Source organism: Chiloscyllium punctatum, chromosome 2 (genome assembly GCF_047496795.1).
Source record: "Chiloscyllium punctatum isolate Juve2018m chromosome 2, sChiPun1.3, whole genome shotgun sequence".
NCBI lineage: Eukaryota > Metazoa > Chordata > Chondrichthyes > Orectolobiformes > Hemiscylliidae > Chiloscyllium > Chiloscyllium punctatum.
Window position 1 is genome coordinate 71,672,624 of NC_092740.1, and position 19,313 is coordinate 71,691,936.

Genomic DNA, 19,313 nt, shown 5'->3' on the forward strand with positions numbered 1-19,313 from the left:
TAATTTATCTCACCGCAGGAGGTGTTTGTGTGAAGATTTTATTTTTCAATAAAAATAGACATAAATGGCCATTTTGTACTGTAGAACTGGAAAGCTACTTTTAAAAACAAACAGTCAGAGCTTTGTCATGCACTAATATTATACTGTATTAGAGTGGCGATTGGTTGGAAGAGGTGTTGCCATGGAGAATTTACAAATTAGCTCATTGACAGTCAACTGCCAAGCTTTGCTTAAATTTCAACAGGCAAATTGGTCAAGGCATCGTACTGAGAAATTAACCAGAGAATGGCTTTCACCTCTTTGGTTCAATTGATTAAAAAGCAGGCTGTGTACATATTCTGTCTGTCTGCAGAGTACAGGGCCACAGGTCTTAATAGATGTGCCTTCAGTATGTGCAAGCACGTGACAGTGACCCTGAAATGACAATCTTCAATTGGTTGTCAACATAATTCTGAAAGAACTATACAGGATAAACACAATGTTCCCAATGACCAGGGAGTCCGGAACCAGAGGTCGCAGTTTGTGGACATGGGGTGGGCCATTTAGGACTGAGATGAGAAGAAATTTATTCACCTGGAGTGTGAAACCTGTGGAATTCATTGCCACTGCAAGTGGTCAAGACCAAAACATTTGAATGTTTTTCAAGGAGTTAGAGAAAGTTCATAGAACTAAAAGGATCAAAAATTATGAGAAGGCAAGTGGGAACAAAGTTGGAATATCAGGCACGATCATTCTGAAAGGCAGAGCAGGTATGAAGGGTTGAATGGCCTACTCATGCTTTGATTTTACATGTTTGTTAGATGTGAATCACAACTGGAAGACATTTGCTAAATTATTCTGACTGTGTTAAGAATTATACTAACAACCAATTTAAAATCAGTTGGGTTCTCATTTTGGCGTACATGTACATTCTTGAAGCTACATATATTAATGCACGGGGGTCTATTGCACAATAGGTGCCCATATCTTTAGTTAATACAGTCAACAGTCATTCTCTGGTTCATTTACATAAATGAAGCAGTTAATAGTCAGTCATCCCAACTGGTGCATTCTCCAAGCAACAACAGCGTGCAATCAACACTCTTTTCTCATTCTATATAAATACTGTTTCTCATTACATTAATATTCTTGAAAAAGTATCCTGATATATGCAAGATATAAAGCTTCAACATATAGTTTATTAAAAAAAAACATATGAATCATATAAATAGAAAAGATTTGCTCTAAGGACAAGATGCTTTGCTATAGAAATTAAATGTGTACTTGCAACCAAGTTAGTAGTTTTTAATATTTAGGGAAAAAAGGAATCTTCAACTATTGCTGTACTTGATTACTAATTGGGAGTTTCCAACTTCTGAGGGACAAAACAAATAGAACCAAAACAGTGCACACAATTATTAGAAAACAAGAGAGTTAACAGCAATAGTCCAGATTTCAATAGAATCCAATGCCAACATATTTGCTGATACACACCATTGGTAAACAGAAGGCTCCATAATGTGGTTGCATTGTGCAAGTTGGTACATTTAGTATTGTTCAATTACTACTGATTAAACCATTAATATTAAAAATGATTTTGACCTTTTTCTACACTGCAGACTATCCTCAGGAGGTCCAACACAAAGACTTGGACATATAAATCTAGGCTGACAAATCTAGAGTTACTGTGTTTTGGTTGAGATACTAACCCAAGACCCTTTTACCTTGCAGTTGAACACAAACGTTGCCATTGACACTTAGGGAGAATGCCCACTTTTCAGAGTGTCCTCATCAATATTCTTTCTCAACATTAATCAGTCCATTTGTCTCATTTCTGTGTGGGGGGGCTTGGTGTGCATAAATCTGGCTGCTATATTTGTCTAGAGAAATCAGACACTACCCGTCATAAAGTATTTAACTGGCCATGAAGCACCGTGGGAAGTCCTGAGGACATTAAAAAAATGTTACATATATGCGCAAGTTTTTTTTCTCATATCATGAACCTCAGCCAAAGTCAAAGTCAATCTATAACTGGTCACTGGGGATGATTCCTTCTGCTTCTCCCTATAGGAAAGCCAATGCTGCCAGTCCCTAGCATACAAAAGTGAAACAAAGAAAAGCAAAAGAGGTTAGTATTAAAACTTAAAATTGCAAACTATCTCCAAAATGCTTTTGTATTTATTTTTCCCTATATTGCTTTAACATTACACAAACTAGTTTGATAAACATAAATGTAATTTAAGTTACAAAAGTAGCTATAATCAGTGTTGAATTGAAATGGTGTCCCCAGGCAGCCAAAAGTAGATTTCTGCAGCCTTCCTTGACAATTACAAATGAAAATTCAGAAAGCTAAAATTAGATCAAAAGCAGGATTGTTAAAGTGTAACATCAGAGGCTTATGTCTTTCTTAATTTGCTGGCAAACAAATTCACAAAAAAGTCCTGCTCATGTTTCCAAGTATGTGCTCAATGAGAAAATGACAAGAGGTGAGTCAAGCTGGTACTGTACCTTCAAAACACAAGTCTCAATTCCAAAACTAACACACTGAACAAAATAACAGTAGTTGATGAAAAAAATTTCCAACTTTGTGACTTTAATACACGTCAGTAATTCTGTTAATGTTGCCTACATTTTTTCACAGAACATTGATTTTTATATGATTTTCCACGTGCCAATGATACTCTGATGTAATACAACTGTAAATTCTCAAAGTTATACATCAAGCATTAACATAGACATACAACCATTAACACTATTAAGCGCCAACAAAATACAAGACCTCTCACTAAAGTTAATAGCTATTCATTAAAATCCACTTCAAGAACATTGATGCTTTTAAGGAAAAAAGGTTTGACAAGCATATGAGAGAGAAAGGAATAGAGGGTTATGATCACAGAATTAGATTGAGGAAGCTCAAATCAAGCACAAACATGAATGTGCACATGGAGTAGTTAGGCTGATCGGCTTTTTTTGTGTCACATTTCCTGTACAATCTGATACAGACCGTGTAGTACCATAATTGTTAAATTAGCTGTTAAATTAAAGGCTCCACCTAACTGTTCAGATAATTCAGATGAACAAAAAGTCCAAAAGACATGAATCAAAGTGTGGAATTCTCCACAGAGGTGACCAAAACCTTCTTTCAACAAAAAAAAAGGAAGCAATTTCACCACTATTTTTGCAATCCCTGTTGAAAATATCTAACTACATTTTAGCACTTTACTTTCACATCACCTTTTTCTTACTTGGTATATGAATTCTCTGGCCCATGTGTATACATGAATTTCCATTGGATGTTTAACAGGCTATAAATTACACACCAACTGTTCAGTGCCTAAGTCAAATGTTTGTATCCCAGGTACAAATTTGATTTTCTTTTTCAGGAATTTTAGGATAATTGTATCTTTGCAAACACACCTTCCAAACAAAAGTTACATTTCAACAGTTCAACTCTTTATGCCAAATCCACAGTTTCGTCCACAGTATCTGTTGCAGCTAAAAGGACGGCAAAAGCTTTCACCCCACCCTTCTGCTACTCTCCTGGTCTTCTCTCCGCAATCCTGTTTACTTCATTGGCATTATCCTCAATCCATAACTGCAGCTCAGTGTTTCCCTTCAGCAGATTCTGCTAGATTGGATAGTTAATTTGCTCCCCAATCTCAGCAAATGAAACCAGATCTTTATATTAATAGCAGACATAGAACCTCTCTTTGGAGATTAACAGATGGATTTTCCATTTTCATGACTCATTGTAGTAGGCTTAATGTCAAGTGACTATTTAAATAGTAACCCAGATAGTAACTATTAAATGACAGTCAGCTCAGGATAGTAGAAAGTTTATTCACCATTCAAAAACTTTAACCTTCAATAAATCCTCTATGACCAGGTAAAATGCAATTAAAACAAATTGAAGGAACAAAATGAACACCACTGATATTATCATTCTTCCCAATTCTTTATACATTGCTTGGTTTAACCGTTTAAAACTGTCATCATGCACAATGCCACCACCAGCTGACCTTTCCACCAGCTACCACATTGCAATTCTCTAGTTATATTGAAACTCAAGTATGAGACAGTTTTTAGTATGGCAGCTATCACGGCACAGTCACTGTGCAGTGATCAGAAAGTGATTACTGAAATGTAGTCAGTAACGTAGTGTTGAAAACATAACAGCCAGTTTGCACACAGCCCTAACAAACAAATTAAATGAATTATGAGCACCCCCTCCCCCCTAGAGTGTGTCAAGCATTCAAATATTTGGCTGTAGGATGCAAGAACACAAGATAGGAAGAACAAAAAATTGCGAATAACATAAATGCTGGAAATCAAAAGCAGAAAATGCTGCAAACAGGAGGATGTCAACTTTTGTCCAAAACAAGAAAAGGGAATTTAATATTTAGTTGAACACTTCAAAATGGAGACCACTACGGTAAACAAAGCTAGATAAGAAACGATGCCATGGTTTCCCATAGTTAGAACAGCTGTTGGAGACAGACTGTAGAAAAAAAAAGTGATTTACATAGGTTATGAAAGGGGACAGAAAAGCTCATACTTTGGTAGAAAATGCTTCCCATTTTTAAAAACAGGAACAGTATTGATACTTGGGTGACGTGAAAATCTTGCTGCCACAGAAACCCTCCAGCATTTCTAAACACCATTGGCCCATAGATCTGGTATCAATTAGAGGAAACAACCAACATCAGCTCTATTGCAATTAACAAGACTACATAGGTGATACTGGAAAGCACACTATGGCCTCCTGCTTGTAGCACAGCTTACTAAGGATTTGTTCGCAGACACCTTTTAGTTGCACTCCTACAATTCTGTACAAAGACCAAAAGGCAAGGGAACCTTCCCACAATTGTGGTCACTCAAGTATCTGAGTGCAACAAATTTAATTATTGTTTTAAAAAAAACAAAAGAAATGCACAGTGAACCTTTATTACTAAAGAGAGACTACGAACACGCCACTACCCATTGCAGTGATTGTAATGAGGTCAGCCAGGTGGACCTCTGAGTTCCCCGATTCGAACTATTAATTTTGTCCAGTCAGGGAGCCCTGGCTGACAGGTATAAACAAGACTGCTTATTTTTTCCCCAGCACCCATGGGGTGTGTGTGTGTGTGTGTGTGTGTGTGTGTGTGTGAGACACAGTGAGAGACACAAGGTGCATGAATCTTTATTCGATTTCCACCACCAGGAAGATAGGAAAACACCCAGGTGGCCAGTGACAAGCAGGGCCCTTCACAAAACGCAATGCTGTGTGATCAAACAGTGAAGGGGAGGGCAGGGATTAAATCAAAATAGAGTTGGAGGGGAAAATAAGCACTACAGCAGTTAGGTGGTAGTTTGGAGTTTAAAAGAAAAAAATGGGGGGTGTCAGACATTCTTTTCACTCAGAGCTGGCTCGGAGGGAGCTGGGGAAAAAAAAAAAGAAAAACAGGACTGCCAGAAGTTCAGATCACTTAGACTAGGTTCTTAGGAAGCTGAATTAATGTCAAGGACTCTCACTTTTAATAAAGGATGACTTGGTACCAGAATACTGGACTTGAGTTATTTCAGTGGTGATGAGAGAAAAGCACAGTCCTAAAGAAATTCACTCACAACAGTCATCTTTTGTGTAGGGGCAAGCATTTCTGGCATCATGCTGTTATCTGAGGAGCTTCGCTGGTTTGATCCTACAGTCAAAGACTGGGTCCAGTACGTAGAAAGAATGTATTCTTCTTTCTGGACAAATGGCATTGGGGCAGATGAAAAGCAACGTGTAATTCTCCTGGCTGCTCGTGGACCTGCAGCTTTATCAGTTATTAGGAGCCTAATTTTCCCTTAGGCACCAGATACTAAAACCTTTCAAAAAATGGACATATTTAGTGAAGGAATATTATGACCCCAAGCGGTCTCTAATTTGGAGATGCTGTTTTAGTCAGCAATTTGAGAACCGGGGAATCCTATTAGGATTTTTGACTAGGTCAAGATGACTGGCAGAAGCATCCGATTTTGGTTTAACCCTTAACGAGATACAGAGACACGAGTTGGTATGTGGGATTAATGACATGAGCATGCAAAAGCACCTATGTGAAGCCCAACTGGACTTCAAATAGGCACTACAACTGGCTTTACCATTGGAAAATGTGGCCAGTGGAGTATAGGAGTTGTAATGTCTTCCAATTGGAAGTGGACATCCTCGCCAGTCCAATCGAGCTTGGGGAACAGCGAGTGAGTGAAGGCGATTGCATAGCCACACTCAAAACATAGCTTGAACAGAGGGACTCTAGGTGAGCCCACAGCAAAATTTCTAAACAAAGCAAAGCCTCAGTCAAATAGTTAGAATTTTCTTCAGGATCCAGGCCAATAAGCCATTGTAGTTGCTGCTGCTGTGTGTACTCGAGACAGCAGAAGTCCCATTCGACTGAAATGGAGTAAGGGAGCTCATAGGCCAGTATCCAGGAATACGCGCACCCTGGAAAGTCCACCCACATCTGGTTTGGAACACTTAAATTGCTTAGCACCATCCAAATCAGAAACAATAAAAATAAACAACTGGCTAAATGGTCATCTGGTTCTGATGGAGGATGATATTGACTCGGCTACTTTGGTGATTGTTGAACAAGTCTTTAACAATATTCCCTCTGGACTCCAACCCTTAAGTTTGCGTAAGACATTGGCTAGACTAAGAACTTATATGGAGGAACTTTTCCACATTAAGAGTACATCTTCAGTTCCGATCTCTTACAAGAAGTAGCTGATTGTGGTAAAAGGCCCGAACCCAAGCTTGATGGGGCAAAACTGGTTGAGAAAGATTCACAGAGATATTTTTCAATTAGAAAATAGCTGCCTGTGTGAAGTCCCAATTAAAACCCTGGATATTTTTCAGCAAGGTGCACAGATCAAAAGATGCCAAGGCCACCTTGCATGTTGACCAGGAAGCAATTCCATGATTCTGCAAGGCCTGCCCAGTGCAATTTGCTTTATGTGCAAAGGTAGAGGCAGAAATCAGAAGGCTGGAAAGTGAAGGAATCATCAAACCAGTCCAGTTTGCGGAATGAGCAGCACTGATTGTATCTATTATGAAGCCCGATGAATCAGTTCACTTTTGTGGTGATTTTAAACAAACTGTAAACCACTTTTCTCAGCTGGATAAATATCCAATCCTTTGCTGAGGATTTATAAGTAAAGCTGGCGCATGAAGGTGGGGGAGTGGCGGTGTCCTTCACAAAGCTGGACATGAGCCACATGGACTTGCAACTTCAGTTACATGTGGATTCCCAGAAGTATGCTACAATTAATACTCATAAGGATTTGTACCAATATACAAGACTGCTATTTGGGGTACTGTCAGCCTGTGCAATTTTTCAGCGGGCAATGGAGAACTTTTTACAAGGTCTACCTTGCCATTTATCCAGAAGACATACTAAAAACATGGAATACCAATAAGGAGCACTTATAGATCTTGGACCTTTCTCCCAGATGGGCATACATTTTAGAAGGGTAAAATGTTTGTTCAAGCACCCAAAGTGACCTACTTGGACTACAAAGTCAACAAGACAAGGTTACACACGTTGGAAGATAAGGTGATGGCGATCAAAATTGTCCTGACTCCCACATCTATACTGAAGCTTTGGTCTTTGCTTGAGCTGGTGAATTATTAAGAAACGTGCATACCTAACCTGGCCTCCATCCTGGCACATTAACTCTTAAAAAGGATCAGCCTTGGAAATGGTCACTTGGTCATGCCATAGCTTGCAAGGAAGTGAAGAAACAGCTATCACCCTCTAAGTTTTGGCACACCAAAATCCTAAGCAATATCTGGTATTGACATGCAATGCTTCCCCATTTGAAATCTGCATAATGCTAGCTCATATGGCCCAATAGAGAGGAGCACCCAATAGTGTACGCATCCAGGACTTTGGCTAATGCAGAGTGTAAATACACCCAGATAGAGAAGGAAGGTTTGGCTATTCTATTTGGAGTCAGGTAGTTTCATCAATACTTTTATAGATGTAAATTTGTCATAATAACAGACCACAAACCCCGCTAGGTGTATTTAACATTACTAGGCAGTGCTGTCCATAGCTGAATTCAGCAATGGCTGAATGACAGTTGTTCAATGGCCTTTCTAATGGTTCTAGAAACTGTGCACTCTTTCCCTCCCCCCCCCCCCCCCCCTCCATCAAGCATTGAAGATACCTCTGAAATCGGAGATGAACATGGCAAATGTCACCGCCTCAAAGCCTGAGCCACCTGAAAAGAATGAATTTCTTCTGAGACTACCTGGGTGCTAGGGGTGAACTACCATATATTATACAACATCTGTATTACAGGCAAATTGACCAGATGCTAAAATGCCCAGGAGGTGGTTCCCCCTCCCCACCCCAAAAAAAAAACTGGCCTTTGTCCTCAGGTTCAGAGGGGAAGGGATGCAGGGATTCTGAGGTCAGGAGGATCTTGTAGAATGAGTTCCCTAATTGGAGCAGATTAACAGCCCCAATCAGGGAGCCCTAACTGACAGATATAAACAGCTACACACACACAACATGGTGCTGGGGAAAAAAATAAGCACTACCGCAGTTAGTGCATGCCGGGATTTGAGGCTTGTCCTCATTTCCCTGAAAACAGGTTGAATGCCAGGGTTTGGGGCTTGGCTTTGCCATTCCTCTCCCTTGTAAAATTGCTGTTTCTCTGTAGACAGCTGTAAATGTTAATTGTTTTGTAAACTGAATTGTTTAATAAAAATCAAAAAAAATAAACAGCATGCCAGAGATTCTGTTCACTCAGAGCTGGCTCTGAGGAAGTTGGATCAGCATCAAGGACTCTCCACGTGTAAATAAAAGGTGCCTTGGTGATGGGATACCAGCTGCCGTGGAATTATTTCACTCATAAAAGTATTGAAACATTACAGAACAGAAAGCCATTCAGGCAAATATATCTGTATGGCTGAATAAACTAGCCATCCATTCTATTCATACTTAGAAGGTTACAGACCAGGTGCAGGTAAGTTAGAGTTTCAGGTATAGATCCAGGTTCCCTTTAAATGAGTTGAGGGTTAGCGTCTCAGCCACTAGCTTGGCAACTTCCAGACACTCTCCACCCCTCTATACCTTCTATTACGTAAAATGTGCGCTTCCTGGTTACTAGCCTCTGTTAGAGTGGACAGGAAGACCCATTTCCTTAAGCCCCTCATTATTTTGTACACCTTTTAAATTGGAAGAAATGTTAGAGATCAGGTGCAGTTTGGAGGACAGTGGTTGAAAGGTAAGATAGCAACATATTAGTAAAAGTAGAAAATCAGATCAAATTAAGGATATACAGAGAGGAACAATACAGCAAAATATTCTAGGCGCAATAAGCTTAAGTGACCAAAGTTGATGTACCGATATACAATGGAAGTAGCAAATGGAATAAATTGGTCCCATTGAAGTCCAAATAATTTTTACAGCAGCCCCAAGCTTTAGTCAGATCTCATGTCTTTAGTTATTACTATTTGTATGGAAAATTGATGAAGAAAAGATACAAGCCAGCAGAGATAAAAATGACAGTTCTTAGAGCTGAATCTAGAGGCATAGAATTTCACACCACTAGCCTGTGCTAGTACCCTGCCTCCATCCTCTCCTCTGGCCATTTTACTAAATGAGAATGGGGTAAGGGATCAGAAAGTTTACTTGCCCACAAGTAGTTAATTGACTTTGTTAAGGCCTATTACCTCCAGGTCCCTGGAACCATTGGGCACCAGTATAAAACCTTAGAGATGGCGGTTTGGCAGCACCACAGGGTCCAGCAATCCAAGTTTACAAGCCAAGCCACTGACCATTCTGAGATCTCCCTCAAATTGGCTATTGTCTATTTTATCCTCAATCCATCTTGAAACGTGATTTTTGGAAGAAGCCGGAGAGCCTTCCTCAGGCCCTTCAACTTCAAAGGCCCACCCACCATTATTAATTAGCCATTTTGGGGAAACCACATCCAGAAGACTGATGGGCATCTGTTAACCATTTTACCTGCAAGTCCACAAAATTCCTACACATGATTTCACATCACTAGAACAGAATTTATTTTCAATAGTTCAATAAAAGATTTAAAGAGATGGTATCTTATTCAAGTTGTTAATCTTAGATGCTGCAAAGAATCAATTGAATGGGTATATTTCTGCAGAATTGGGATAGGAGATTCAGACATGATAAATATTTATAACTATACATTGGGGAGGTTAAAAAAAGGGGGAGGAAAATGTTTAAAAAGGAAGATATTGGATGAGCATTTTGGGTCTTTTGTTCAGTGAAATGAATTTGTCAATTAGCTGTAAAGTATCTGAACTTAGATATTCAATGTTTCCTACAGCATCTGTCTGGTACTGATGTGAAAACTCAGACAAAAATATTAAGGAAAAAAGGGAAGATTTGGGAGGTACCGTAATACAAGTTCTTTTGAAATACAGGCAGAGGTATATTGTTAAAAAAATATGCTATTTTGTAAAATACTGGATGGAAACTGAGCATTTTAAAACGTACAAATCCAAACCAATTTGATTTTAATTGAGCTTTTAAATAAATGAAATGTTTAATTAAATGGAAACTTTACCATATAAAAGTAAAGCAAGTAACTTTTTTTTTCTATAACTGGGAAACAAAAAAAAATCAACTGTGCATTCAAATAGCCTGTCTGAACTGCTGCCAATGTATAAGTCATGAAGTATTTTACATCAAGAATGCTGGAACCCTTTACCTGCAAACCAATCCACAACAGAATTTCAAAAATACAGAATCTGAAATAAGACACAAATGCCCAAAATGTTAATATAAGGGAGCTAACTAAAAGTAGTTAACAATGAAACCAAAAGAACATTTTTCTAAATAAGTGGCTTCTGGGAGTCATGAGTATACACCACCTAAAATGTAAACAAGTCATTCATGGTTTTAAAAGAAAACCCACTCCCAGTATGTGATACAGAAATAAGACATCAGAACTTTGTTATAATAATGCTTATGACCTCCTCCAATGAATTCATGTGACTGCTCCTCCCCTCCCCCCCACTTTAAAAAATAAAAAGTGTGTTTTCAGTTCTTAAGCCACAATTGCAGCCTAAGGAACTTATCCTAAAAAGATTAAAACCTGAAAAAGCAAACAAGAATCCATTTCAGCTACTTTTCTAAGGTAGACCTTGTTTTAGGACATGCTCAAAAGTTAAAAACAAACAGATTGTTGCAACAGTTGTGCTTTCCTTCCTCCCCTTCCTTACCACTTCATTCAACATGCATCTATATGTCATCATGTTTAAGGGTGGAGCTATAATTATTCTTCTCCATTTTGCTATTTACAATAACATATTTTAGAAGGGTTCCACTTTCTAAATATGTTTCGATTTTCACAAGCTATGTAAACAATTTAATACTTAGTTTCTGCTAATACCAAAAAGAGTTTAGAAGTTCTCACTACCTTTGGTTAAAAAGCACAAAACAAGTATGATTATGTAATTTGTGTCTTCAGAAATTTTCAATTACATCACAAACCACACAAGTGAAGCAAGAGCTGCTGCAGTCATCCAACCTCTAATCTGTGGATGGGCCTAATAATGCAAAGTTTTGATTTTACTCTTTTACAGTTTCCTAGCAGTATTTTATCATTTTCGTGATCACTACCAGCACCAAGAACCATCATTTCATCATAATGATGTTTGTCTGGGAAATCTATGATAGATCAGATAAACTGGCAGCATTTTACCACATCATCATCTTGGATCATTGTCAACTTGCAGTAATGATCTAGTGCAACAAGGATGTTGAAAGCCATGTTCATTTCACTCATACCAGAAGATTATGTTGACCACCAACCAGTGTGAATTTGCTATAATATTCAGAGCACAGAGTACTTAAATAAATCATTTTAAAAGCTTAAAACATTAAAGCGGCAACAATTAGAATATCATCAGCTCACCACCATCTTTGTCAGATGTGCGCCTAAAGTAAGTTACAAAGGAAGTTGTACATTCACTCAAAAATCAACACCCATTGTATATCAAAAAAAAAGTCTGTGATCAAAATGTACCATATTACATGGCACAGGTGCATTCAAACCAGTAAATCCACTGGTTCTGTGCCTTCTGCTGAAAAATTGCATTGTCTATTTAGGTGAGCATAGGATAAGGGTGAATATACAATAATGGTTCCCAAACTATTTCCCACTGGGAGCCTATTTAGAGGCTTGAAAATTGCCATGCGTCTCAAAGCAGGGGCCTGTTAGAGTAATGTACAACTGTTATAATTGTCAGATTTTCATAGCAACTATTGGTACCTCAGAGCTCACAATCACAAAAATTTCAGCTCGTTACCCCTGTGCAGGTCATAACATACAGAACCAGCCTGCTCTACAGTCAAGTTTGCCAATTCTTACTGTCAAGAATTAAAATACAACAAAGTGGGTTACCCAAGCAAAATATTACAGTACCAACAGCATCCTGATGAGTAATGACTGTCAGAAGACAAGAATCAATGCCCAATAGGAAAGTTTAGCAAGATTGAAATACAAAGTGCACCCTCTCAAATTGCAACAGATTTTAAAAGTTTTTGGTAAGCCTGCTTTGTGGTAATTAAATATGTAGGTAATAAAAATTTTAATAAGCAAATTTTCATGTCTCCCTACTGGACTGTCAAGTGACCTTGAGTAAAGTCACATGAAAGTTGAGCTAACACACCCTTATAGCTGAGCAAGATTGCATGAGTGAACATGGAAAACCAAGTGACAAAGAGGGGGAGAACACGGTGGAGAAAGCAAAATAAAAACTGGTAACGACTTCATAAACATCCCTTATTTGTTCAAAATGAAAGACTCAGCTGTTTTTTGGTTTTTGTACATTGGTGCAACCACATTTAAATAAAGGTAGCTCATCTCAATAAGAGCTCAACTTTCTGAATTGATGTAAAATCTCAATACTACGATGTAGTAATTTAATTTCTGTCTCTTTGGCAGGAACAATCAGTAAGTCTGCAATTCTTCTTAAGATAAAAAGCATAAAAATGATCCAATTTTCTAAGATTAAGATCACTGAATTCTAAAACTAACATTATGAACAGGTTTCATTAATTTCACCTATAATTGTGCTTTTATACATCAATCTTTGAACAGGTCACCATTGAAGCAACCAATTTTTATCATTTACTAATAAATACATTAGATTCTTGCCTATAGTAAAATGTTACATATAGAATTTCTTTACTTTTCTGTAAAGTAGGCCATTCAGCTCATCAAATCTGCTCTGCTAGATAACGGCTGATCGGGCCATGGATTCATTCACTGAGCTGATGTGTTTTTCTGCAGATGTTTTGTCTCCTTGCTAGGTGACATAGTCAACAAGTCTTCAATAAAGATGGCGATGTCACTTGGCAAGGTGACGAAACGTCAGCAAACAAAGCTATGGCCTCATCCACAACCCAAGCTACGAATCTTTTCAAAAACCCGAAATAGCTGATCTGATAATCCTCAACTCCACTCTCCTGCCTTGTCCCCATAACCCTTGATTCCCTTACTGGGTAAAATCCTATCTATCTCAACCCTGTATTTACTTAACAACTCAGTCTGTGGTAAAGAATTCCACAGATTCACTATCCGCAGAAGAAATTCCTCTCATTGCTGTACAATGAGCAATTATTCTGAGACTTTTGTCACAAAGCTGGTCCCTTTTTTCTAAAGCTCTTCCTTTTCTCAAGGATACTGTGTCCTTGGCCTTTTTTTCAGAGGGGTCATAAATCACTCCTGGCTCAGAGGTGACTCGTTTGGTACAGAGATGAAAAGGATGTTGAAAGGCATTTTGTTTATATGCAAACAGATAAGATTTCAGACCAAAGTGGTCATGTTTTAGAAGTGACCTGTACAATGAAAGGGGAATAGTCAGCTCTAAGCTGAGCAGTTCAGACCAGAACCAGTTGGAGGTACAGCAGTGGACTGTGTGAACAAGCTGCAAAAAACATTCTTTCCTTCTGCCTTTCTAACTTCAACCTGTAAGCATTTCTTCCATTTTTACTTTTTTTTTCAAAAAAGGGGCTTTGCTTATTGGGACTGTTGTGTATATTCAGAACATCATAATTAAGTCTAGTTTGGACAGACTGAGTTCTGTAGGGTTCTTTATTCCATTCTTTGTGTCTCATTTTGTGAATTTTGTGAATACATTTTTGTCTGTTTTAAAACCTGGTAGTCAACCAAACTAACTTACTCTGGGTAATTTTCACTGTACACTTACCAAATCAGTTGCAAAGTTATGGTCTGGGCTGCCTGCTTAAGAATGTTTAGAGTGGTCTGGCCTAGTCCACAACACTTTACCCTCTGGCCCCAGACTTTCCCATTAGGGAATCAGCCTAACTGTAATTAGTGTGTCCTTTCAGAATCTTATACGTTTCAATAAAGTTGTCTCTTATTATAAATTCCAATGAGCAGAGGCCTAACCTACTTAATGTCTCCTCATAAGCCAGCCCCTCCATAGCTGGTATCAACCGAGTGAACCTTCTCTGGAAGGCTTCCAACGTCAGTATGTATTTTCCCGAGACAAGAGACACAAAACAGTTCACAGCATTTCAGCTGTGATTGACTAAGGCCTTGTACAGTTTTGGCAAAACCTCCCTACCTATACATTCCATTCAACCTGTTTCTCTAAAACTATTGAGTGTCTTACCATTCATTAAATACTCCCTCATCTTGTTTCTTCTTCCAAAGTGGATCAGTGTTAAATACCACCTGCCCAATGCATCTATATTTTCCCATTATTCTGTTGGCCTTCCCTACTCTTGCTAAATTTGAATGCAAGATTATGTTGGATGAGGATTACAAATCCCTGTTTTGCAGCTGTCTGCAGTCATTCTCTATTTAAATAATATTCACCTCTTCTATTCTTTCTACTAAAGTAAATAACCAGTTTCATACATTATATTCCATCTACCAAGTTTTTGCCCACTCGCGTAACCTGTCTAATTTGCTTTGCAGTCTGTCATCCTCACCACTTGCCTTCCATACTACTGCCATAAAGAAAGCTTAGATGATTAAAAATGTATCAACTTTGTGTTTGTACAGATGAAAATGTAGAAGTACATTTGACAAAGATTTTCAAAAGATCTAAACTAATCTCAATTAAAAAATATCTAATACAGTAAGTCTAATACCAACAACACTGGATCTTATCGATGTGAACACCAACACTTCCATAAAAGCTTAGACATCCACTATTAAAGAAAGCAGAATTTTTATGAAAAACTTTATGGCATTGGTTACTCTTAACAAAAGTTGTATTTAAATACAGCACGATTATCTGCATGACAAACCTAAACGCTGCAACAGAGCCACTGCGAATACTGCAATGAGGCTGTTTTGAAGAATCATCACTGGAGCCCTGGATCAAAGGGAGTGGCAGAAGGCTCATCAAGCCAAGCAGCTCAGTGACAGGGAGAACACAGGCTTTTGTCAAACACAGCGGATAACATCCTGAGGAAGTTCCCATTGATGAGTTCTCTCATTGGACTTAGATACCTTAGAAAAAGGGAACCCCTCCCTCCTCTTCAAACTACTTGACATGGCAGGGCTAAGGTTTCTAAGTCAGCACTCAGTTAACCTCCGGGTGGAAGACTGTCTTTGACCCTTTTACACTGGACTTCATGTGGAGGAGGGCGTGGGGGGCCATGTTGGGACAGCCATTCATCTTCACCATGCAAATCCCTATTTATGTTTAACATCCTTTCATGGAATGTGAATGTGGCTGGCTAGGCCAGCATTTGCTGCCGCTTAGAAGGTGGTGTGAGCTAATTTCTTGAACTACTGCAATCCACTTGGTAAGTAGATCCACAATGCTGTTAGGGAGTGAACAACCCATTTGAAGAATTTCCTCTTTCAAAACTCCCAGCTCATCACCACGGAATGTATTAAGTTCCACCCACAATAGCTACCAAGCTGCCGCAAAGTTATCCATCAAGCTGAAAGCTTTTCAAGAACATTAGTGTTAAACATACCCTCGTGCTGAGTCACAAAACTAGAAGCATAGCATCACACAGCATGGAAACAGAATCTTTGGTCCAACTAGTCCACTCTGACCATGTTCCCAAACTAAACCAGTCTCACGTGCCTGCCTTTGGTCCATATCCCTCCAAACTTTCCTATTCATGTACTTATCCAAAATGTCATTTAAACACAGTGTAACTGTACCTGCATCCACTACTTTCTCTGGCAGTTCATTCCATACATGAACCACTGCGAAAAAGTTGCTAATGTCCTTTTGAAATCTTTTTCCTCTCACCTTAAGAATATGCTCCAGTAGGGAAATGATGCTTGCTATTCATGCCCCTCATTATTTTCTAAACCTCTACAAGTTCACCTCTTAATCTCCTTTGCTCCAGTGAAAAAAGTCACAGCCTATCCTACCTATTTTTGTAACTCAAACCCTCCATTCCCAGCAATGTCCTGGTAAGTCTTTTCTGAACCCTCTCTAATTTAGTAATACCCTTCCTTTAGAAGGACAGCCAGAACTACACACACTGCTTCAGAAGCAGCCTTACCAATATCGTGTACAACCTCAACAGTACATCTCAACTCCTGTACTCAAAAAGGCCTGAACAATGAAGGCAAGTGTGCAAAACACCTTCTTATACACCTTGTCTACATGTGACATAGATTTCAAAGAATTATGTACCTGAATTCCTAGGTCTCTCTGTTCTACAAAACTACCCAGGGCACTATCATTGATTGTACAAGCTCTGCCCTTGTTTGAGGGCCCCTGGTTCAAATATCAGTATCTGTCAAGTTCAGACTGTGACTGCAGGATCAAGAATTAACCTCAGCAACTCTAAGGTAGAGAAGAAAGGAGGGCCTGTCTGATCACAATTGAGTGATGCTTTCTGGAATGATCATCTTTGAAAATGTCTTTGAGTATATGTACTGCTGGTGTCACCAGGCCAAGGACAATGGACAGGTAGAGTTGGAGGCTGCCAAAGTAGAACTTCCCCACCCTGCTGCTGCAGCTCTTACCAAGGATGGGACCTTTCAAGAGTCAGGAAGCTTTGCCCAGGCCTACTACTGAGCAGGTGCCAGCCCGCATCCCACTGCTTCTCCATCACCAGAGACTAAAATGACTATCGGCCCATCAAGAGACAGGGCCAGTGATGTTGGCTGACTGTGCGTTATATTGCTCAATGGGATGCCTGCCTTGAAGAAGTTTTCCTCCTCCTCTCTACAAGAATCTCAGGGAGTCCCTCACCCACTGCAACTCCCAGGTCATTTCCTCTGCCCTGAAGCTCTTCAACCATGTCGTGACTCTATGCTACTCTCTCCCCACCCCCACCCTCCTCTAGCTTATCGCTCCACACTTCAGGCTCACTGCCTTTATTCCTGATGAAGGGCTTTTGCCAGAAACATCGATTTCGCTGCTCGTTGGATGCTGCCTGAACTGTGCTCTTCCAGCACCACTAATCCAGAATTTGGTTTCCAGCATCTGCAGTCATTGTTTTTACCCCATGGCTGTGTTAACTGTAAACCCACCCTTTCTAGAAACATCTGACAAGGGTGAATGTCAACTGCATGATGCAATATCATTAAGTCTCACATGAAGAATCGTCACATGAACAAAGTACTAATGAACACTTGGAATGGCACACAAGCACAATTTCAATACCTTTGGCAAAGTAACAAAATTAAAATCAAAGTGTAGTGAAAGAAGTGTTTAAAGTAGTTGCTCCTATCTACATTCAAAAATCTTTCTAGAAGATTATTAAAGTTAAACAAATTTGACAGCACCCAACCTAGACACACAATTGGTATGGCAATATCTAAGATACTAAATTATCCCTAGTTCATAGGCACCTCTTTTTTTAAAAAAAATCCCCATTCTACAAAAGAAAAAGTATAAAATAACTAATAAGAGCAATTAAGATTAGGAATTTCTGTTCCTCGCACACAATAAGATTAGATTAAGTGTGCACCATTAATACCAGGTGATTAATTTAGGAAGATAGCAACTGTTCCCAACATAAGATTAAATCTCCAATTAATCCCACTCACTCAATTTCGAATTAAAATTAATCGGATGTTACTTACGAGATATAAGCAGGGTAAACGAATCCGATCAAATTGCAAAGTAAAGATGCTGCATAGCCGATCACCAGGTAAACGGAAATGATTACAATGACAGCTGGTAAAGAGACATTATAATAGAAGGCATGTTAATGACTCTTTGTTTCACAGAGTATTAGTGATGCGATTCAACAACAAAAAGGCGGAAACGAAATACGACATGCTCGTCAAATCCCGTTCTTTTTGGCAAATATTCAACTGTGTGGAAGTGGCATAACAGATAACCTTGTGTTTATAATGTGACTCCCCGACTCAGGGTGTAAAAGCCTCGAATTGACATTGCCAGTATTATACTTCAAGGAGGATGTTGACATCCATTGGATATAAATTGTTTATTTGAAATGGTCACCTCATCATGCCACATTTAAACAAAAAATATGATAGGGCAAAACGTCTCGTTTATAAATACATTTACTGTAGCACCCTGTGCAAACTGCTGCAAATTTAGTCACACTTCTCTGACACATTGTATCGGATTACAGAAACTACATAAAGCACAAAGTCGACTGCACAGCATTTCTGTGGAAGTGACGATGCGTGTTAGTTTAAAAAATCCAGTCTCCAGCTCCAGCATCATATGTAGATATTATTCTATGGCATGACACTGAGTTAGTGCTTAGTTGGATAGATTTCATTGCTATTCACGAGTTGGAAGGCAGTTTTGGCAATGATCGTGTGTTCGGGCTGTCCCCACCCTGCAGTGACTCACCCAGCGCAATGTAACGTCTGTTCACTCCTGTCTTGCTCTCAATTTTCCCCAAGATATCTGCAAGCAGGTTCTTTTCCTTGAGGAACTTGTCAAGACGCTGCATGAACGATTCGGCCATGACTAGCGTCAGCAACAATGACACAGTGTGCTTGCCTGTCTGGTTGTCTGTGCACTCGCTGCCTGTTTCCCAGCGCTGCAGGCTCGAATGCTCCGTCTTTGGAATGTCTGCAGCGGGCGGGGCTCGGGGCCCGGAGCGCGGAGCGCGTCACGGCGCCTGCGTCACAATGGCCAGCTGCAGTGTTTGATGAAGATGGTGAGGAAGAGGCGGTGCCGGGTGGGTCCGCATTTAATCTGCTGTTTGTCAACTCTACATCCCACTGCAACTGTCCTGACTCACTGCACCGTGCTGGCGTTGTTTCTGAATCTCATTTTTTTGTGTCAACTGTTGTCCCTCTAACTATAAATTTTCCTCTGACCATCCTGTTAGAACTTTGCTGCTGAACAGGGACCTCGCCTGTCATATTACACG

General features: G+C 39.4%; 1 protein-coding gene across 1 annotated transcript in view; it reads right to left on the bottom strand.

Annotated features, from left to right (window-relative positions):
- Window positions 1–19,019, bottom strand: part of reep5 (receptor accessory protein 5) — a 33,504-nt gene extending 14,485 nt beyond the window's left edge. The window contains exons 1-2 of the mRNA XM_072583795.1: window positions 18,785–19,019; window positions 18,040–18,133 (exon numbers count right to left, since the gene is read on the bottom strand). Coding sequence (XP_072439896.1) covers window positions 18,040–18,133; window positions 18,785–18,902 — 212 coding nt within the window. The 5' untranslated portion in view covers window positions 18,903–19,019. The remainder of the gene's footprint in view (window positions 1–18,039; window positions 18,134–18,784) is intronic.
- Between the last annotated feature and the right edge of the window lie 294 nt (window positions 19,020–19,313).